The sequence below is a fragment of the Mytilus galloprovincialis genome, chromosome 9 (assembly GCF_965363235.1).
Source record: "Mytilus galloprovincialis chromosome 9, xbMytGall1.hap1.1, whole genome shotgun sequence".
Taxonomy (NCBI): Eukaryota; Metazoa; Mollusca; class Bivalvia; order Mytilida; family Mytilidae; genus Mytilus; species Mytilus galloprovincialis.
In genome coordinates, this window is record NC_134846.1 from 34,948,218 (window position 1) to 34,971,771 (window position 23,554).

Here is a 23,554-nt window from a genome sequence, read left to right on the forward strand (position 1 = left end):
AGAAATTTTGATTTAAAAAAAATGTACGCACTTGTCGACCATCGTATATACGCCAGGATAAAAAGTTACGGAACTATAGCGCAAATTCAAATATATACATGTATACATTGTACATAAGAAAGAAACATACATTTTGTGTAAATTGTGGTAAAGGTTTTGTTAGTGGACTAGTCCACGTATGCCAACAGTATGTAATCATCAAATGTCGAAAGACTATTGAATACCAAAAGAAGAAGAAGAAGAGATTTAAATACAGGTCGATATATAACTTTCTTTATGGACATTTATATATCAATTAGATTGTTCTCGAATAAAAGAAGAAATTCGTCATCATCACAATTGTTCCGACATGCATGTTATATGTACGCAACTGGACGTACACTAATAATCCCTAAGGGATGTGAATATTTTCCAGGAGAACTATAGAGTATCAAAGTTTCAAATCAATTTCGGGATTTATTTTCTTTCTTGATATTCAATGACAGCAATTTAAAGAACAAACTGCTTGTCCGCTTTATAGGTATTCTTGCCAGTTGAAACAGACTTATAATAACATTAAACAATAGGGAAAGATGACATTAAATTCGTTCTGGTTTTTTTTTTTATACATTGTTGGTCAAATAGCTAAAGTATTATATATAATTGGGCCCGATATAGTTACGGTGTGAGACGAAGACTATTTTGTTAAGGACATTCCCGATTATGTAAAACATTTCTGCAGGGACGTCTATATAAGTCCTTGATTTCTGTGTCTTAAACTTTGACTGACTCCCGTTTTCAATTCATACGAAATGTTGTTCACACCTTCAAGCCAGTAAACCATGACGCCTAGATTTCACTGAATGAGGATCAAAGGATTAGAATTACATAATGCTAATCCTTTAATTACCTTGAGTTAACCGACGCACTCAACATTCTTTAGGTGTCACAAAACAATACACATTTTATTTCCTCCGTACAAGCAAGTGAAAATGTTTGCTGGAATGAAGCAAAAAGGTCAAAATACAAACGTGTATTTTTATTACACTATTGATCATGTCAATTTCATATGTTTGTTTAAAGTATTTGTAGAAAAAATCATAAAAATGTTCTCTTGTATGAATTAATTTTATTATTAAAATTCGATTTAAAATATCCATACGATCTAATTTTAAAAGTTGCATGGCTATCACTTATTTTTCGTTGGTTAATAGCTACACCAAAAGTCGTCGATGCGCTTTAAATGGCGTTATTAGATGGTTAATGAACAAGACTTGAATGAGATATTTTCACTCCCGGCATGCATCAAAGACTTAAACTACGTCACATAAGTCAGGAAGTTTCAAGAAATAAAATTAATAATTCCCAATTTTCTCCTTTATTAGATTTCATATCAAAATAAAACTTGGTGAATATGTTTTTTATGGTATTATGAACAAAATAAGATGAAAAGTGAAAATTCGCGAATTATCCCTTTAATGCAAAGTTATAACAATGAAGTGGTCAAATGTTACATGAAATTCAAATATGGATTTCAGAAAAAAGTTTGGTAAAACTTTTATAAATTTGTCTCCCGAATAAATGACATATATTTAACAGACAATATGATGTGTAACATTATTTCCCATTTTTAATTGATATATATTAAATATTTAAAAATGTTTTACAGAAAAGTGAGACGAGAGAGAAAAAACCTTGAGACATGAGAAATGTGAGCTTTTTTTGTGTCATTAAAATTCAGTTTGTTGGTTTTCTAATTTGTCATATTTGGGCCTTTTATTGCCAAATATACAGTTTTGTCTAAGGCTGTGCAGAGACCAATATTTGCTTACATCCAGGTCATTTTAGTTGATTGTTGTCTCATTGGCAATCATACCATATTACCGAATTTTCATACAAGAGTAATCCAACTGTACTGAAGTCCTTTTTTCTTGCATTTGATCAGATATAATTTGACTTTAGTACGGGCAACTTAAAATTGACAAACCATTTAAATCAGAATAAGAAATGTAATTAAGTCAAATATACCATTAAAAAGGTTAGTTAATGATAGTTTAAACAGATATAAGAAACCGCATAATTTTTCCTAAATTTTATTTTTAATTATAATATAAAAATAGATGTTTTTGATCTTGGTAAAAGCTAAAAACAAAGGTGTAGCAAATAAAATAAACTGAAAGAATTTTTAAATGCCAAAAACTATTTCTAAAAGAATAAATTTATTAATTGGTTGTTAGCGTTTTAACTACCCTAGTCAATTAAGATTGGAGTTGAGTGCACTGCACGAGCGGGGTTCAAACTCACAACCTCAGTGTTGACTGGCTGTTTATACAGTAGTAAAACTACTAAGACCACTTGGCCACTGAGGCCTCCTAAAATAATAAATGGCATGAAATTGTACGTTTAAAAAGCAAAACAGTTAATTTGCTAATAGTTACGAAATACTCTAGTTCACACGAAACAAGTTTAAACACATAAACTAAAAAATAATTATTACTACATTCTGTTAAAACAAATAGCTATGTTAATTTTAACACAAATACTTACATACTTAATTAAAACAGAAGAATAAAATATCAATATTTCTTAATATCTTATACAGTACTAAAAACTAATTCATTATAAAGGTATTATGTGGGAAAACATGCCCAATTTTTGAAAGTAAGTTGATGTTCCAAAAACATGCGAAATATACCTTTGAAATTTTTTTACATATACAATGTACTTTAATTACAAGGTAAATGTTATTACTTATATTATTTGATTACTTTTTACTGAAATTTTTCATCAAATTCAGTGACTTATGACAGGGATAATAGGGCTTATGCTGTAATTTGACTTAATGGTTAAACAGATGTGCAGTAAAGTAATTAAGAACAAGAATGTGTCCATAGTACACGGATGTCCCATCTGCACTATCATTTTCTATGTTCTGTGGACCTCAAAATTGGGGTAAAAACTCTAATTTGGCATTAATATTAGAAAGATCATATCATGAGTAACATGTTCACTAAGTTTCAAGTTGATTCGACTTAAACTTTATCAAAAACTACCTCAACTTTAACCTGAATTGGGACAGACAGACAGACCAACGAATGGACGCACAGACCAGAAAACATAATGCCCATAAATGGGGCATATGAAATGAAAATACTATCTTTATATGGAATGTGCATCTCTTCAGAAAACAAAAGTCTCTTCAGCCATTGGTGGCCTTCGGCTGTTGTCTGCTCTATGGTCGGGTTGTTGTCGCTTTGACACATTCCCCATTTCCTTTCTCAATTTTATTGTTGAAATATTTTCAATTGGCTCTGAATGTGTTTATCTTATAACCATAATTTGAACAAAACTTTTCACAAACCGTAAAATTGATATTCACAATGAAAAGTACTTCCACATTATGGCAAATATGTAAACAAACAATCTTATTTGATTCATCTAAAATCTGTGTTGTACATAGAAGTTAGTTTGTACTTACAAGTTAGCTGAATTGGTATTAGAATTTGGTGCTATAGAATACTGGATCTGTCCATTTGGACCAGCATCACTATCATTAGCCTGAAATAGACAGGGAACCAGATAATATAGCCAGTCAAGGTCGTTAAAAACTTCCATTAGTTGTTGAACCAGATAACCATTTATGAGTATCATTAACAGTACCAGATGGCCATTTTGAAAACATAAGTCTCTTCAGTAAATGTATGAAACTACAATAGGAGGGCACATTTGCCCTGTTATTCAGATCAAATTACCTGTTTTTGTATTATCAAACTTTCGGGAACCAGTTCGCTCAAATATGCAATCAAAGAAAGGTATGTTGAATATTTCAGTACAAGTCAGGATAAGGTATAGTTTTGACATGAAATTATTTTGCCACTTTATTTCAACTTATGACAAAGTAGCCATTAATGTTTGAAATTGCAGAATTTAACATAGAAACCAAAGGTGCTATGAATTAGTGGTTTTATTTCCTAAGTCAAGAAGTTAATTAAATGCATACTCACTTTAACTATTCCAACATTAGCAGGTGGTTGTAGACCCTCATTAACATTAAAGTTATATATACTATTATCGAAGACTGGTGTTACATCATTAACGTCTGTTATAGTGATCTGTAGTGTTGCTGTGTCACTCTAAAAATCATCAAAAATAGTTCACTTTATGGATTTATTTTTATTTTTCACATCCTATTTGCAAGTTTTTATTTTTGCAATTTCAATTAACTTGAAGCATTCTGTTACTGATATCATTTTTTCAATTTTCAAGGGTGCTATTTTTTTTATTTTTTGCTTTCGTTATTCACATATATACAAGCTGGAAAATATGACCTATTCCAGCGGCACGCCTTATCACCTTGTATATAGGAGGTGCTCCACCTCCCCCCTATAATAACTATCATGGTGTTATTGGTTTTTATTTACAATTTTATCATTCATGACTTAATTTTTTCTAAATTTCTAAAATATTTCTTGTATGCACATACCAATGGTGTGTTATCTGTCACTTGAAGGCCTATACTGTAAGAAGGAGTTGCTTCACGGTTCAAAGCCTTTGCTGTCAAAATTTCACCACTAAAAAAGAATAATACTCGTTAAATAATATCATGCACAGTGAATGATGTTAAAGCAAACGATCTCAAACACTAACTTCTATGACGTAAAAAGAGAGGAAATAAAAATATTGAACAAGGGACTCCAAAGAGCCTGAGTCATTCAGTTTTATGTATCTATGGAGCTTCAGGGGTAAGTGATAGCTTTGAAAACATGTTTTGGTGAAGTCAAAACAAAATAAAACTATAGACTGTCAATGAAGCCATTCTTTATCATTTAGTCATGGGAAATAAATAAAAAGAAAGTATCTTCTAAGTAAGATAATCGACTCATTACACTGAATCTACACATTAAAATGCCTCTAGTTCCTATGATTTACTAGAAAACTTGGAAAACAAGGCAAAATATCTGATTTTTCTAGTGTTATAACTGTTAATTTAAAAACATACAATCTTCTAGACAGACTAGTGTCTGTTAATTGAACGAATTTACAAAAGTGTTTTTCTTAAAAATTAACATATTCATACAAAAATTACTTTTATGAAAACTCACTTGTTTGGATTAATAGAAAAGTCTCCATTATTATTGCCTGATGTTATAGCATATATAAGAGCAGAACCTTCTGGGTCAGTTGCCTAAAATGTAAAGTATATAAAAGTTATAAAAGTTTTTACAGCTATTTTTCTAATGCATGTACAGTAAGACTTGCTTGCTTTGTTTGTATATTGTACATTTGAAATTGGGATGACGTCCAATCAAATTTAAATATAATATATACATGTTAAATTATGCCTATATATATTATTTGAAGATGTCAATGTTATTCACAAAGCTTGAATTAACGTTTTACAAACAGAGCAAGCAAGCCTACCAAAGTTTTACTCTACAAGCATTAGGAAGTAAGCTGTAACACAAATTATTCAGTCTTTATATTTCTTTAAAATTCTTAGCTTTACAATGGTTACATTGAACGTCTGAATGCATCATCAATGAGTCACTCTGAATTAGCTAGAGATTTTCCGTATATCAACTGCAGACTGCTGAATGTACACCTATCCCACCCAGGGATTTGTGAAAATTGTTTTGTGTGTTAGGACTACATGCATTGGCAAGTAGAAGATATCTATTACGGGGAGGAACTGAATGATTCATGTTTATAAGTTTTCCATCATATGAACAAAAAGATATATGACATTGGTTACTGATGATATCAATTTATTTTCTGGGTATTCAAGTAAAAGAGAAATAATTTAAAGCAGAAGTTGAAAATTTAGATTTTTTGTTTTTGTTCTTATCTAGGATAAAGGTATGAAATACCAGCAGGTTAAACAATAATTAGGAATCAAATTACTGTGGCATCAATCTACTTCTTTAAAAACATCACGTTCCATGGAATTAATTTTAAGACTTACATCCACTTTAAATATTGAAGTTCCAACTGGTGTTCCCTCACTAATTGACAATGAGTAAATAGAGGCAGGAATTACAGGTGGTCTGGTACCAGTTCCAGTAATTTCAACACTAACGGGAACAGTTGATATTCTGTAAAATAGTCAGGGTTATCAAGCAACATTAACACAATATACAATCTATGATGAATCACTGCCAAAAAACTATGGGATCTTTTATTATAAATTATTTTACTATTGTTTTTATCCATACTGTTAATTCATTATTATTCGTTGGATACCAATTTTTTGTGGATTTCATGGTTACAAATAAACCAGGAATTCAAGAATTCAATGAGGTACTAGTTTTCTATAGGCTTGAAAACAGACCACGAAAATGTAAAACCACGAAAATACAAAGTTTCTTCAATCCACGTAAATGTGTACCCATGAAAACAAATTAATCCACAGTAGTTTGAAGTTATATCATGTTTTAGAGAACAATATAAATTTACATAATTGAATAAATTAAAATTTGAAATATTTGAAATTTAAAATTCATTTTTATTCACCTTCTGTTACTAGGTTCTAGGGCAGAATCTTCCGCTTTGACTATGATAACATAGTTCTCTTCTTCTAAAACACTTCCATTTACAGTAATAAATGCCGTCTGCGTTGCGGTAGATCCTGAATTTTTTGTAATGTAAAATTTATTCATTCCTCCATTGGTAACACTTTCAATAGAAAATTTGATATCACCATTAACAGTGCTGTCATCATCAGTGGCAGAAACCTGAAACAGATAAGTTAACAAAAATAAAGTACTTCCTTGTCTTACTTTTATTGTAAGGCCCCAGTGGTCTGTAAATTCATAACCAAAAGCTGGCAGAATTATTTTTCTATTTTTGGTGTTTTAAGGCCATTTTAAAGCACAGCATTTAGGCTGTTTTGAGGCAGCCAGTTTTTATTGGTGGAGGAAGCTGGAGTGCCATAAACGATTGATTTTAGGTTGCTTAACGTCCAATGGCAAATATTTCACGCATGTTCAGGATGACTCCTTCTATACAAATTTCCAGGATATTGCCATATCATGTATGATTGTTGATTTTTTAGTAGCAACAGGAAAGATGACCCATTCTATGACTATTCTAATAGAATAATTTACCGTTACAAGTAGCTTAGGGCTGTTGGCATAGTCCTGTTCAGCTGTTGTTGTAGCGTAACTTGGTGATGTAAATGAAGGTGTGTTGTCATTCAAATCTCTCACGATCACATTAACATTTGTATCACCATTCCTTGGACTTGCTGTTCCAACTTCTGTTGCTCTGACCTAAACAAAAATAGGCGGAAATGTGAAATATCATCTGTGTATTAACATTAACAGTTTGTAGTGTGGTGTGAATTTTTGCTCCCAATTGAAGGTATTACATTGACTTTAAGATGATAAAACAACAATAAACACTCTTCTCCTATGCTTTAAACTATTTGAAATACATGTAAAGATATTGTGTCATGAATCAATATACAATCTCTCTTCTTATCAATAGGTATTATTTTTACACACTTTGTAGCTACTATATATTCAGTAAAATTCAGTTTATAATATCAATAACTTCTTTCCAAAATGTATTAGGCCGTTAGTTTTTTCATTTGAATTGTTTTACATTGTCATTTCAGGGCCTTTTATAGCTGACTATGCGGTGTGGGCTATTGCTCATTTTTGAAAGCCATACGGTGACCTATAGTTGTTAATTTCTGTGTCATTTCGGTCTCTTGGTGGAGAGTTGTCTCATTGGCAATCGTACCACATCGTCTATTTCTATATTTGTTTTATTTCACATTATTAATACTTACAGTAAATATATAGTTGGGACTATTCTCAAAATTCAGATTATTGATATTCAGTTTAATATATCCTTCAGGGTATGGTGTTACTATAAAATCTGTTGTTCCCTCAACAGTTAATGTATACTGTCCTTGTTCTCCAGGTGCCTGTAAAAAAATTAAATCAAAGAATTTACAGTTAGATTCATTGGAGATCTTTAATTTGCTGCTTTTGTAGGTCTACATGCATAAATTCCTTCATAATTCAGCCAAAGTCAACTGGTATGAGCTTTGCTCATTGTTGAAGGCTATACAGTGACCTATAGTGGATAATTTCTATGTCATTTGGAGAAGGGGATATCATTCCTAATTTCCACCAAAATAATAGCCCAAATTTCCAAGAAAATAATGTGTCCATCTCCACATCACAATATAACAATTCCAAATTCATAAATTCATGACTAAACTTTCTAACGTGGCAGTACCCAAATTGCACCTATTTTGAAACTTTTTTCACCTACGTTTTTTTATGATCAAGACAAAAATTTCCATTCTGTGTTTATTTTGTAGCCGTATCCTTCTTTATTGTATAGGTATACCAATTTGATTTTTAATCAATATTGAGTCATAGAAAAATGGGTTTAAATCGACCGCCAAACTATCCATGATTCCGTAATGAGGAGTACCCAAATTGCATCCATGTCTAAACTCACATCAATAAAAATCAAATTACAGATGTTTTGTTTTATTTTTTCAAATATTTAGAACAATTTGACATAAGGGCTATTCCAGAAAAAAATGTATGGGGGGGGGGGGGGGGGGGGGGGGGTTGGAAGGCACATTGTATTATTAATACATGGGTGATGGGTATCAGAGCAACTTTTCACACTATAATGCACTATTATTCTCAATTACAATTGTCTGGGTGGCGGGTGCTGACAAAAACTGCCTTCCAACCCCCCCATACATTTTTTTTCTGGAATAGCCCTAAGAACATGCTCACTATTCATTTTCTTTAAAATAGATGCTTGTAACATATTTTTTTGTTCATTTTTAAAAGATGACTTTTTGTGAACGTTGCTTGGCGGCGTTTTCGTACATTTTTCTTTTCCAGTGAAAGCTTCATCTGTTGATAGAAACTGTTAACGTTTAGTGTATATTTTAATATATTCATCTATTTTGTAAGACAGGTATAATGTCAAATAATCAAAAAACAAATTGTTTAGTCTCAAAGAAAACTTTTACGAATTTCTAAGCTGTTTATGTTGAATAGGTGCAATTTGGGTACTCAGTGCAATTTGGGTACCGTGACATTACCTATTCCTGAATACTGGCAAATTAAATGACTCAAACCCAAATTCCTAAAATAGCCTTTCTCATAACTTAATCAGCATTGTTTTGTATTTTTCTTTTTTCCTATGTGGAATAAAATCATGTATTAGTCGGATTCAGTCCCTTTTCTTGAAGTGTACTTACCAAATCTCCATCAGTCACTGTGACACGTAATAATGTTGAACCATCGCTGCTGGTAGGAGCTGTGCCGATCGGGGAGTTTTCATTTATATATCCATTAACAGAGGACACTGAAACTACTGGAGGGTAATTATTAGCTTGTACAACGGTAGCTTTAATAATGGCTCGGCTGAATCTGGCATTGGGTGTATTTTCTGTGGCCTGAATTGTAAAAAGAAAAAGATTTCAAATAAACAATCATAAAGCAAAATAATAGAAGATTGTGTCCTTGAGACTCAAATGTCCCCACTTGAAAATAAGCAAGAGTCAATAAAATAATTCAAACCTATTGACATTGAACTCTGCAAGTTTTCCATAAGTTTAAACATATTTATTTATAGTGGATTGGGAAACAAGTTTTGCAACTTATATTAATCCCTTTCCACTTTGCGGTAGTTTTTTCATTGATAATGGGACATAACTCAAGAGTTATTGCTACATGTGGAGCAGAATCTGCTTACCATTCTAGAGTACTTGAGATCACCCCAAGTTTTTGGTGTGGTTTGTGTTGCTGTGTCTTTAATTTTCTTTGTTTTGTGTACTGTTATTATTTATGAGTTTGAATGTCCCTTTTGTATATTTGGCCTCTCTCTTCAAGACGGGAGACAGTCACATATGTCGGTTTGCAAATCTTCCTAAAAACCCTAACTTATCTCATTATTTTTGTCCATTTAAAAAAAAACAAATCTATGTAAATATTTCTTAATTTATAGTGTTCATACTTTTATTATGATCTCCAGGTCCTGTACGGTATTTCTATCTATGGCCTGCACCTGAGACAGGGATGCATTATATAGTTTACCACTATTTGCAGATCCACTTATGCCAAATCTGTTTGCATATCCAGACGGAATAGCTAAAAAGAAAAAGAAAATAAGAGAATGAAACATTTAGATTTTTCAAATTGTTCTGTTAACTTTAATTTTCAAGTAAATAAATATCAAAAAGTTGACTAAATTTTTTTTTGCCATTTTCTGAAATAGCCAACAGCAGTAATAGTTTTATCAAATAAAGTTTAGAAAAAGGTTAACAAATTTAGACATAAAAGTTTAACAATGATAAAATCAGAATGTCAAAGTCATATTATAAAACAGTTCTGTATCATTTGTAATAAAATACTTAAAGAACAAGACCTATTTTAAGGCTTTGGACTTGTATCGCTGCATGCCATTGATTTTGAGAGATCACAATACCAGAGTATAACTGACTATTCCCAGACAATACATTAAAACCGTTTACTTCAATAGGAGCCAAGAAAAGTTGGAAGAATAATTCCCTTGTACATTGAGTATTGTTAGGTATCAAACTATCAGTAAATAGGAAGTGGCTTTATGGCAGATGTAACAAGAATGTGTCCAAATACACGGATGCCCCACTCGCACTATCATTTTCCATGTTCCATGGACCCTGAAATTGGGTAATAATCTAATTTGGCATTAAAATTAGAAAGATTATACTATAGAGAACATATGTACTAAATTTCAAGTTGATTGGACTTCAATTTCATTAAAAACTACCTTGACCAAAAACTTTAACCTGAAACTCCCACTTTCATTTTCTATGTTCAGTGGACCGTGAAATTGGAGTCAAAAGTCTATTTGGCTTTAAAATTAGCACAGACGAACGGACAGATAAACAGACGAATGAACGGAGCTACAGACCAGAAAACATAATGCCCCTCTACTATTATAGGTGGGGCATAAAAATTGCTTACTTGATACAACTTAGCATTATCAAGCCGCAGACCAAATATTAAATTATTTTCTTTCATAGAAGTCATGAAAACTTTGACGAATTTCTTTCTTTCGGATGGACAAATGAACAAAGTTGAGGGGTTACTACACCTGCTTCAGCCTCAGGTAACACAGCTACAACACTTTGCCAAGAATTGAAATTACATTTGTGTAGTTATATAATAGTTATGTGTGGTATGTATGCACTTCTGTAACCAGGTAACAACACTGTCAAACAGTGCTGGATCTTGACCTTTGTTAACCTTCAAAATACAATTGTTAATTTATATACTCACTTTCCTCAATAGTGAAGCCAATGGCTGCATTCAAAGTGTCCTGATCCTGTGCAGCAATAGAGGTCGTTATGAGTTGATTATTGCCAGGTCTTAATGTTAAAATCCCTCCCTGTCAAAAAAGTTGTAAAATCAATGCTTATCTGAATAAAAGCAGATAAAAGTTTAGCAGCAAAAACAATGAGGTTAAGATGAGAGAAAACACCAATATTATCATCCATTGACTTCAGGTGACTTAAGTTTTTTTTTTAATGAATAAACTAAAACAGCAATGAGGAATTATTTCTGTTGGTACAAGACTATTTTTAGTACATGTATTTCATGGTTTTTCAATCTGATGTATTTTTACACAATTTGTCTTTTGTTCTGATTTTCTACAAATTTAAGTTATTTAAAATGGTTCAAAACACCTCGACTGAAATAAATTTGGCTAAAATATTAACTTTGACCCTTGGACAAAATATGCAAATTTCAAACAAACATTTTATCGGAAAATTTTCATTGGATATATAGCAGTTTGACAAACACTAATTTGGATCATTGAGAAGCTTAATATTTCATTCACAATAGATCTTAATTTAAACGTTCAGCTGATTTTTATTTATTGTCAGGGTGCTAAGGTTATCATTCCTGAAGAAAATGTGACGAAATATTTTATACTAGTAAATATGTGTTATAATATACAAGTATCGGTTAACAATAGGTTCAGATAAGCGTGAATGTGAAATGCTATACACAGTATATGATGTTTACATGGTGCTTGATAACAAATTTTAGAAGGATTGCCATAAAAATTTCACACATAGCCTTTATGTGTAAAAGCTTATGACAGGATGTGAAAAGTAGTCTTTTAAAAGAAATAAGGTGACACATATCAGAAATGAATTCAGAATTATAAGGAATGACTGTAATTTATGCAGGTTATTCAGAGTGTACCACATTTTTTATATTATTTCTTCATAGACAGAAAAATATTAGTCATCTGACATGGTTATTTCTTAAATGAATTTAGGCCTCAATATTTTTCAAAGTGTGTATCAATTCAATGGAAAAAATCATAAAAAGGTCTTAAAAATGGGAAAAAACAGAGTTCTTAGTTTGCATGGTATAGAAACAGGATTAGTATTTCATATCAAACATAAAAATGAATTATAAATTTCAGAATAATATAAGAGAGAGTTCAAATACATGTATACAATTGCAGGTAAATACAGGCCAGAGGTTTAAAGGCATTGGTATTACAGAATTCTACAAGATATGAAAAAGTAGTGTCAATTGTCAAAGCATGAATATACTATTAGCATAATCATCAACGATAATTGGAGTTTAAAAGGGGAAAATATGTGCTATTTGAAAGGAGAAAATATTGTTGCTGGAAATGACAGAATAGGAGAGGAAACTGAAAGCATAGTTTATGAATTACTAAAAATATGTACATACCGGCACCTATGTTAAAAGAGAACAAATCTGATATGTTTGTATTTTTCTAATTGATAGGTTAAAATATTATACAATCTTTACATAGAATTAATATTGATATCCTTTTTCTGTTATTTTGCATTACAATGCCCTGATCAAAATCCTTATTTACAATTAAAATCATGCAACCTTCTTACAATTTCAAGGTCAGTAAAATTTAAGAAAGTCAATCTGTACAAGCAATGGCATTATTGATATTTTTGCAATTCCATAAATTATTGGTCAGAATACATTCAGTTTGAATGATATCTTTTAAAATATGATTGGTCAATCTATACTTACCATGACACCATTGATTGGTCAGAAAATAATTCTTTTAATGATATCTTAAATATGATTGGTCAGAATAAATTTCTTTTAATGATATCTTAAATATGATCCATCCACCTATACTTACAATGACACCATTGATTGGTCAGAATACATTCATATTGAATTATATCTTAAATATGATTGGTCAATCTATACTTACAATGACACCATTGATTGGTCAGAATACATTCATTTTGAATTATATCTTAAATATGATTGGTCAATCTATACTTACAATGACACCATTGATTGGTCAGAATACATTCATTTTGAATTATATCTTAAATATGATTGGTCAATCTATACTTACAATGACACCATTGGTTATTTCTGTAGTGTAAGTAGGATGGAAACACACATTACCAGCTGTCTGCAGACAGCTATCTAATACAAAAACTGGTCCCAAATCATCACCATCAAGAATATTCAGTCTTAATGTTTCATAAGTTGTTTTTCTCAAATTTTCATCTGTAGCTTGATCCTATAAATAGAATTAAATCAGTTCATCATAATGCTACAATAGATTTTCATTCTCTTTTTTTAGTTTTCATTTGTCCACAGTAGAGGATCAAAAGTTCTAGCCGGTAGCCAAACTAGGATACTTTTTCATGATAGTTGAGAGTAGAAAAATTATACGAATATATAATTATTATTTGTCGCAAATATGTTAAAACTTTTAATATTCTCTTATATAAATGAATGATCCAATGGTTGAGTCAAACCAAAGACTTTCAAGTTGGTATTTTTTCACTGAACTAGTACACATTTTTTTGTAGGAGCCAGCTGCTGGATTTTCTCATTGTGTTGAAGACTCATTGGTGTCCTTTGGCTGTCGTCTGCTCTTTGCTCAGGTCAATATTTCTTTGTCACATTCCCCATTTCCATTCTCAATTTTAGATGCCCTTTTTCTGCTTAGCATGCAACATTTAGAAATAAATGCAAAGACAAGTTGCCTCAGATATTTGTATAAGGTGCCCAGGAACAAGGAAAATACTTCCTGCATACTTTTATTTTATGATATACATAAAAAAAATTCTGGTCTAGTAAAAAGCCAGGTTCATGTTCATAACACATTATTATGCTCTAGTCATTATATCAGGGTTTCCACTGGCGGTCGCCATTTTCGCAATTTGCGAAAAAATAATAATTGTGGCGATAAAAATTCGTCATTTGCGAAAGAATTTGGCGAAAGAAATATATATAACGATTTATTTTCCTCCATCTTGTTTATTTACTTTTTTTCAAGTTTCTCGGACTTAACCCGATCAGACAATACTCGGAATTCACCTTGACCTCATTAAGATTTAGACAGAAAATCAATAATCAGCTGATTGCATTTTATAGCTATCGAAAACAAAGGACTGATTAATAAAGGTGTTGATTGAATTGTTTCACAAAATGATATGGTCAAATGGCTTCCGCTAAATGTCACATACAGAATTTATTTACATCTTTGCGACGCACGTGTTTGATGTTTCCTCTCCCTTTAAAGATAGTTTAGAAAAGAAAGCTGGTGTTGTGACGAAAAATGTTCAAATCAAGAAAAATCTCTGATTTAAAACTTTAATTATCCTTTGACTTTAATAAAGTAGTTTGAGTGACACACGTGTTTCAAGCATAGTTATACGTCTCAACTTTTTCATTTACGATGGTCAACAAAAGAAAACTGCCATTATGAAAAAATCTATCCAAAAGGTTGGGAACAACCCCTCGAATGAGAGTAACCCTTCAATGTAATGACTACACATGAAATGAGGGATCAATTTCATGTGATAAAAGCTTTTGTTTTGTTGTAAAAATGACTTCTTAGTACAAAAGGGCACAACAGTATTTTCTTTTAATTTTTCCCTACGAACTATACTGGTATTATATGATCAAAACATATCCATTAATTTTGTTATATCCATGACTTATATCTTCTTTATTATTAAAAGTATAGTGGCCCCCTCATTTTGAAAAGTTTTTTAAAATACAATGAATATTTTTCCTTTTTAAGTTAAAAGAAATTTTGTTGTTTTAAAGTAAAATTAATGTTTAGTGTTTATTCATTAAAATGTAGACCCTAAACTAAGTTTGAAAGAATAATCAGAGACACAATGGGTCAATATCATCTTATTTAAGGGAGGGGGTAGAAAAAAAAGGTAAATTTTAAACGAAAAATATATTTATGTTACTTGGCGAAAAAAATAATAAAGTGGCAAAAAATATATTGTTTTGGCGAAAGAGGTGGCGAAAAAAATTATTGACCCAGGGGAAACCCTGCATTATATGCATGTACTATTTGTCACTGTAGTTTAGCATCAATTCATCATCATTATCCCATCCATCATATGCAGGTCCAATTTGGAATTTATTATTTATTTACATTTATAATGGCCTCTATAATTTTTTTCTTAAAAATGTTCCTTTATCTGACTTATACAATTCTTTAAATTTTCTTTACAAAATTTATGTTCAAAGCTAAATGGTTCAATGAGGATTTGAAACGAATGGATGAAGTCATGCATTAATTTGCTTGCTTCATTTTGAACAACATAACATCAGAAGATATGTCATTCTGATTCATTTTTTCTGGTCTCTTAAAAAAAAACAGTCTTTGTTCTTATACCTGAAAGACCTGTATGTATAGGACAGGTAGCTAATATCAATTTTACATTTTGACCTTGCCAAGAATCAAAACTAAAACCTCCATCACTTGAAGTGAAACCACAAAGGTTTTTTAGGGTACAAAAATGTTGATTAATATATTTTCATGGATTCCAATTTTTATGGATTGAGTAAATACTGTATTTTTATAAGTATTATTTTTTTCCTAGTTTAGCCAAAGTCTGCATACAGTTGTACCTTTAGAAAATTTGTACTTGGTAGAACATTTAAATTTGTGATTCATCAATACCACGAAATCAACCAAATTTCCTGAACTATAATTAATCCTCAGTATACAATTTATTGATCAAATTTTTTCTCCTAAAACATCACTTACAGTAGCAGAAATGTTGAGAATATAAGTAGTTTGTCCCAATGCGTTTAATGCTTCAAAATCTAGAACTGTACTAATGGACACATAACCCAATCTAGGTGTAGCAATTTCAAACTTCTGTGAACCATCAAGCTGAAAATGTAAAAATACAAAATAATTAAGTAAATTCACTGTATACCGTCATCTTGGATCTATCAAAAGCAGTACGCAACTGGTCTAGTTCTTTGTCAAAAACTGAAAATTTTGAAACATATTTGCAATTTATGCGTAAGACTGTTTATTTGTACAAAGAAATTAAGTAATTAATTGCATTATCTAAAACGTTTAAACAAATAACCAAATATTTGAGTTTTTTAGATTTAATTTTTCAACATGGCCCTTTAAGGGCAGATAACTCAAATAGAAAACATTTTATACTGGAATGATGGAGATATTTTTATTTTTTACTTGTAAAAAGAAAACAAGTTCGGTGACACCAAATTTTCTTTTTTCTTTTCTTAAAGCGTAATTTGAAACCCATCTTCTCATATCTTATTTCAATATTCTATCTCATAGATTTCCTTTTATTCGTAAAAATGTTTTTATTTTTGTACGTGTCGGTCCCAAGTCAGGAGCCTGAAATTCAGTGGCTGTGATCTATTGCTGTGTAACATATTTGTTTTTCATTTATTTTTAAGTCTTTGTGTAGAGTTGTCTCATTGGCAATCATACCACATATTCTTATATGACAGAGTAAAAACTCAAAAGTTTTATCACTCTAACTTCAATACAGGATAGGTGATTTGTTTATCTTATTAGTACAACATATAAGTGAACTTACAATTCCACCATCTCCAGGCATTATTCCAAAATTAATATCCTTGTTTGTATTAGCATCAAGATCAAAAGCAGCTATTCCTCTAAACACTGTGGTTCCTATTGGTGACAACTAAAAACAAAATATAACAAATCAACATTAGATATCATCAAGTACTTAAAGTAAGACATTTAGAGTTCAACGAATGCAGGCTTCGGCAAAACCACAAAATTAAATATCCACAAACATGTAAGTTTTCCTTCATTCATGAAAATTGGTACCCACGAAAATAAGTGAATCCACACTATAAAATACCAATTGAAATGGCTTAACTCTATTAAAAGACATATCAACACAAACAAGTGAACATACACTAAATGAATAAATTTGATCTATGACACAATGAAAAAACAAAATCAATAAAATAAGGGATGAGATGTTAAAGAATATCCGAAAGAAAACCATAATCTTGGACAAAATACCTTCAAATAAAATAACGCACACAGGTAAATGAAATAATTTTGTTATAAGGTACATGTATACAGTAGTGGAAAACCAATTTTTTTTTTTACAAAATAAACAATTTTGTTGTTCATAGTGCGAGAACAGAAGTGAAAATTTATAGTCAAACCTAACACTTATCAAAGATATATTAAAAATAGAGATAAAAGATATAACACTAAATAAGTAAACATTTACCTTTTTCACAATGGCATCATATAAAATACCACAGAAAACAGGCCTTACCTTGTTCACACTTGCTTCATGTCAGTACCTTAGAAAAAAAGAATTTACCTCATTCACACTGGCTTCATATGGGGTACCAGAGAAAACAGGGCTGTTATCATTGGTGTCTTGAACATCTACTGTCATCAAGAAAAATGTAGAAGATGCTGAACCCTGAAAAAAAATCATTATTCTTATTGACTATTTCATTTACGCGTTCAATAATTTGAACAAAGTTACAGCATACAGCATTTTCAATCATCATAAATAACATGCGAAATATTGAAATATGATCCAATTCATGAAAGTTTCAAGTCTGAGTTCTAAAAAATATTATAAATACCGGTAGTTATGATAGTGTACAAAAGGTATTTCAGTCAAAAATCACTCTTCCTGGTATTGATTGATACAAAGTGGAAGTGTATAGATGACTTGATTGTATATGGTGGGTTTTATGATAGCTTTGTTTACCAGACAGCATAAAATAGATAAATTTCTCTGCATATGCATAAGACACTTTTGATTCATCATTTCATTTAGTAAACAGGTAGGCACTGAATGTGATACTGGTTGACAAAACAGTCATTTGCCACATGTTGAAATATGCTATCTAATGACAAGCTTTTGACTGTTGTCTTTGCAAGAGCAAGAGCTATAGAAATAGTTTAAAATGGGAAAAAAACTGTCACCTTTTAGTTAAACTGGTTAACATTAGAACAGTGCTTTGATTCACCTTTCTTAAAAACTTGTGATTCCAATGTAACATTATTCATAATTTACTTCTATCTATTCAAATTGCGCTATAACCATTATCACTACCATGCAGTCTTCAGGCTAAATCACAAACCAACAGCCATGGCTTATAAAATTGCCGTCGTCTTGTGAAATTCTTCTCTACAAGCCAACAGAATCCAACTAAAAATGCGTTCAAATTGAGTTTCGGGTTTGTGGATCAAATTGAGCTTTGGGTTTGTGGATCAAATTGAGCTTCGGGTTTGTGGATTCAAATGTTTAGCATGTAGACTGACCATGACACTGGGATTTTCAACTAAATAACTTCAATGTGTGTACCATTTCTGTGTCAGATATTTTAGGGTTGAAAAAAATAGTAACTCACCACTCTAGTACATTTCACTTGAAACTCAATAACATCTGTATCATCAAATGTAGTTGCAGTTTGACCCTATGAATATAAACATATAAATATAAGATGGCTCACTTGTTTTGATTCATATCTTTTTTAATATATTTTATGATTTGAACAAGTGTGGACACAGATCAATATGGATACTATCTACTATCCACACTGATCTGTGTCCACACTTGTATAAACCATAAAACACTTGATAGCAATTGTATGATTAGTGTCACTGTGCTTAACAAAGTTCTCTCAATTGAGGTTACACATAAAAAGGGCCCACCAAATGTCTTCAGAGCATTTCATGTGTTTCTATGCTAAACCATGGTGGGATTAATTATGTTTCTATGCTAAACCATGGTGGGATTAATTATAATTATTACAAGGTTTCTTTATTTCTCGCACATTTAATAAATATTTTTAAAAGCAAATTCGTCATAGAAATTTCTCAATAGATTTTAGTAATAAATTTTCAAACCGTTATGTGTTCTATCAATATGATAAATTGAATAAATACTTAATAGTGATTTTTTTTTATAAGATAACTTTTTTCTTAATAAACAGCCTTTTGGCTATTCAATGTAATCAACATGAAAGTCTCTCAGTTTCACTAAACTTACTCTTTGTTTTTGCTGTTTTGTACCCCCAAGTTCTTCATATGGATTATGCTTTTCACTAAGATATTTAATTAAAGAAGATAATTAGCTATAGAGTCAAAATGCTCTTTTTAAAAAATTGTTTCATAATTGTGGCTTATAGATTACAGGCTCTGAACTTACATCTCTGTCCAAAGATGAAATAAGACGGAGAAAAGCTCTCTGTGAAAACGTATTCTCTGGTGGTGTTATGGCACGTGACTCTAATGAGAACTGGGTTGTCACATTTATATTAAAGGGAGTACCAGATGACCTTGATATTTCCAGTCTGATACCATTATCGGGATCAGTTCCTCCAAGAATACCATTGATCTTTGTGTCAGCAATATATTTGTCTGGATCGTCTCCTAATTCTGTAAAATCAACCATAAAAGGACAAATTATCCAACACGTTCAATACCATAACTTTGTATAAAGACCACCAAACTTTTGAGAATTGCTATATTGAAAACAAACTAATTTTCCTGGATACTTAGTTGGTTTACCTGTTTACAGTAATTCAACTCTGCTTAATAATTACAAACATTTTACAACACCAAATACATGTACCATAATATTGATTTACTAGGAAATTGCAATTCAATTTTATCAGTTATATATATGTATAACATATAAAGGTTGCTGTTCAGTGTGAGCTAAGGTTCTGTATTGAAGACTGTACTACAGACGCTGATCCAGCCATTTTAAAAAGGGGGGGTTCCCAACCCAGAGTAAAGGGGGGGTTCCAACTATATATGCTCCCATTCAAATGCATTGATCTGCCAAAAAAGGGGGGTTCCAACCCCCGGAACCCCCTTGCCCTGAATCCGCCACTGGTACTATGACCATAGTAATAGTTTATATTTACTTTTATCACATTGTGACTTTGATTGGTAGTTGTCTTATTGGCACTCATACCACATCTTCTATTCATATATACAAACAAGACAAGTGTAATGACACCATGCCAAAGAAATATATCCATGATGAGTGAAAAAGACGAGAAAGATACTAGACATGCTAGGGGGACATGCAAACTTGAACTGTGAAATCTGTATCAAAATTCTTATTCAGAAATAATACATTTTATAAAACATGAAAATGAACAAGTATACTAAGTTTCATGTTGATGAGACCACAACTTTAAAGTGCAAAATATGAGCCTTATATTGGAAAACAATTGCAGAAATTCACATTTGTCATAAAACAGTAATTTTCTCAAAATTTTTAAAATTATAGGAATATTTCATAACTAATGCAAGAAGGCAGACATTTCTGTAGTTAACGAGAAAAAAAATCAATTCGGGTAAGAAATATCTTCAGACTTTCTTGGATATTCAAATTTGTGTTCCGCTTTACCCATGAAATCCATGATAATAAGCATCCTAATAAAGAAATCCTTGGTACATGTAGTTGAAACACTTTTGACCTTGGATTTTAGTATGTACCTTGAAAAGTAGCTTCTGTCAGTGTAACGATGATGGTAGGCGTTCCTGCGGAATTATCGCTCTCAGCTGTCGTTTCACATGCTACAAGGAGAATAAAATCTTATGTAATCTTAATAACACAGGCTCTATTAAAAAAAAAATATTTTGTAAATAAATAAACCACACTATTTTATGAGGGTGGTAATGCCCTTAAGCGGCGGGATCAAACAGTCATTTTTGGCTGCCTTTAACGTCAAATTGGTTTAAATTCTATCGTGATTCATCAGACTTCTCAAAAAATTATACCTTAATGTTATTTTTGGAAAAAATTTAACATGATATGTCAAAATCGGTAGAACTTTTTTATTGTCATATAGTCCAAATATAAATTTTATTGTCATGCACCAAAAATAATCGTTAACGTCATTTGGCAGATTTGTTACCATCATTAAATCTAAAGTACCCCATTACCATGATAACAACTCTCTTTTAAAGACACAAATGTACAGTGTGTACCCAATTTTTTACCATTTTACAGGTTCATGTAAATATAATAGATATTTTGTGTTTTTTGTTGGTTTTTTTTTAACTTGAAGTATAGGAATCTGGTATTCTATGTACTGGAAATTTCCTTAGAAAAAGTATTGGTGAAGATTTCTGGTAAAGATGAAATCTTTATATACTGCAGACCACATATTAAAACAATCCATTCCAAAGATGCCAAGAACACTTTGACACTCTACATGCTCTAAGGTCATCTTGACGACAGACTTGGAATAAAAGAATGTATTTTTGTATAAATAAACTCATCATAGATACCAGGATTGAAATTTTTTATTTGGGCTGATTATGCTGATAGACAAGTTGTACGCTTTGTCTACAATCGACTCATCAGTGACGTTTGAATAAAAAAAGTTAAGGCCAAATTCAGTACAAAGTTGAAGAGCATTAAGGACAAATGAGGGCCCTCATGGGGTTTTTGATTATGTGATTACTTGGCCGTTTTTTTAATGATTATTTGATTATTAAGCCAAATATTTCATGATTATTTGATTACCTAGGACTGTATTTTTAGTTTATGATTATTTGATTACTAAAGATAAGCAAATATTTAATGATTATGTGATTATATTGGCAAAAAAATGGTGATTATGTGATTACTAGGACCCCCCCATGAGGGGCCTCACAAATAGAGTGTACAATAACATAAGAATATCTTAACTTTTTTTTTTTTTGGATTATTTTCATCCCTGACATATCTATACAAATAATCCTCCAGCTTAAAAATATTTTAGTGCCCATTTGTATTTTATTACCTTTTTACAACCTTAATATGTGTATAACTACTACTGTCTCCATTAGAGACCATACCTCCTCAAAAAAATGCATGTGTAATGCATGTGTATGAACATGTAAATGTTAATTTACACAACAATGCATTGCTTAATAATAAATAATAATTAAATTTTAATTACAGGTCCCCTAAACCAACCTAATGGAGTGGACAGTCTAGTTCTTTCCTATTATCAATAAATGAAAGTAGAAAGTTGTGTTTGCCTTCTGATCTCAAGTTCTTCTAGTTCTTGAGTATATTAGAACATGCTGCCTCATTTTTTTTACTCAGTATAAAATAAAATTTATAGAATTCCGATACTTACGGGCAGATTGAGCAGCTGTGTTTCCAAACAGAAGTACCAGAATGAGGCAAGCATGCCACATTTCCATGGCTGCTATTTAAGTGGCTGCTATTTAAGTTTTCAGGAGAGTTAACTCCTTGCTTCTACCTAAAATAAAAAGTTTGCATGAATAAGGACACAAAATATTTTGCTTTCAGTTTGTATAGCATTTAAATAATCGTTCTTTTAGATTTTTTTATTTAATATTAATGGACTTAAAAAAAAGTAAAGATAAACTATAAATTCAGAAATGATTGCGATGTTTGTATTACTATGAAAAATGCGACTGGGTTATAATTGCGATTAACTTAACTCACATTTTGAAATTTTTTATACGAACTAAATAGGATTTTTCTCAATATTACAAAAATTTTAATCACATTTTAGTCTAAAATGACAAAATAGCAATAATAAATGCATGCAATAATTTCTGAATTTACAGTTGCCCTTTAGGTTTAGGTACATCGCATAAAGCAAAACCACTCAATCAAAATCATAAAAAAAGAAATTTGAAAATGACAGTCATCAAAATCAACTATTGCTGAACAGATCCTGAATACAGGCACCAAATCATAGCAGCTCTTTAAAAAAAGAAATTATATAAATTCTTAAATAATGAAACTCATGACTAAGACACAATATAAAATATTAAGTAAAAAATCACACCTTTATTATAAATTATGAATTCAGAACTCATTATGGCCAGTTGAAAGCCAACTTAATTATCATATCTATGATATTGTATGACATGCATGATGCATGTACATTTTGTACTTCATATTAGTTAAAAACTTTTTACTACCCATGCAAACATTTTATTGACAAAACCAGTCTATAATTTAAGTTTTTATTTGTCATTTATCAGATACATGTAATAATTTTAAAACTTGTGTATTCCTCACTGCATATATAAAGCTACATTTTTGTGCATGTTCATGTAGATAATGAGTGTAAAATGATCTTTACTAATTTTGTGGTAAAAAAATATAAAACAATTATGTAAGTGTACATGTATGTATATTTCTTTAATTTAAGGCCAACCTTAAAAATATGTTTGTTTGCAGTTTTCCGACTGTACCTTCAGACTGAAGGGTCGGTAGGTAGGA

At 31.0% G+C, this 23,554-nt stretch overlaps 1 protein-coding gene across 1 annotated transcript in view; it reads right to left on the reverse strand.

Moving 5' to 3' along the window:
- LOC143046539 (uncharacterized) overlaps window positions 1–23,554 on the reverse strand; it is a 189,104-nt gene that overhangs the window by 161,481 nt on the left and 4,069 nt on the right. The window contains exons 2-20 of the mRNA XM_076219695.1: window positions 22,431–22,556; window positions 20,794–20,874; window positions 19,490–19,719; window positions 18,690–18,755; window positions 17,642–17,746; window positions 16,871–16,978; window positions 16,054–16,182; window positions 13,381–13,551; window positions 11,283–11,391; window positions 9,976–10,109; window positions 9,218–9,415; window positions 7,772–7,909; window positions 7,083–7,247; window positions 6,490–6,710; window positions 5,942–6,071; window positions 5,082–5,164; window positions 4,463–4,550; window positions 3,984–4,112; window positions 3,458–3,537 (exon numbers count right to left, since the gene is read on the reverse strand). Coding sequence (XP_076075810.1) covers window positions 3,458–3,537; window positions 3,984–4,112; window positions 4,463–4,550; window positions 5,082–5,164; window positions 5,942–6,071; window positions 6,490–6,710; window positions 7,083–7,247; window positions 7,772–7,909; window positions 9,218–9,415; window positions 9,976–10,109; window positions 11,283–11,391; window positions 13,381–13,551; window positions 16,054–16,182; window positions 16,871–16,978; window positions 17,642–17,746; window positions 18,690–18,755; window positions 19,490–19,719; window positions 20,794–20,874; window positions 22,431–22,497 — 2,432 coding nt within the window. The 5' untranslated portion in view covers window positions 22,498–22,556. The remainder of the gene's footprint in view (window positions 1–3,457; window positions 3,538–3,983; window positions 4,113–4,462; window positions 4,551–5,081; window positions 5,165–5,941; window positions 6,072–6,489; window positions 6,711–7,082; window positions 7,248–7,771; window positions 7,910–9,217; window positions 9,416–9,975; window positions 10,110–11,282; window positions 11,392–13,380; window positions 13,552–16,053; window positions 16,183–16,870; window positions 16,979–17,641; window positions 17,747–18,689; window positions 18,756–19,489; window positions 19,720–20,793; window positions 20,875–22,430; window positions 22,557–23,554) is intronic.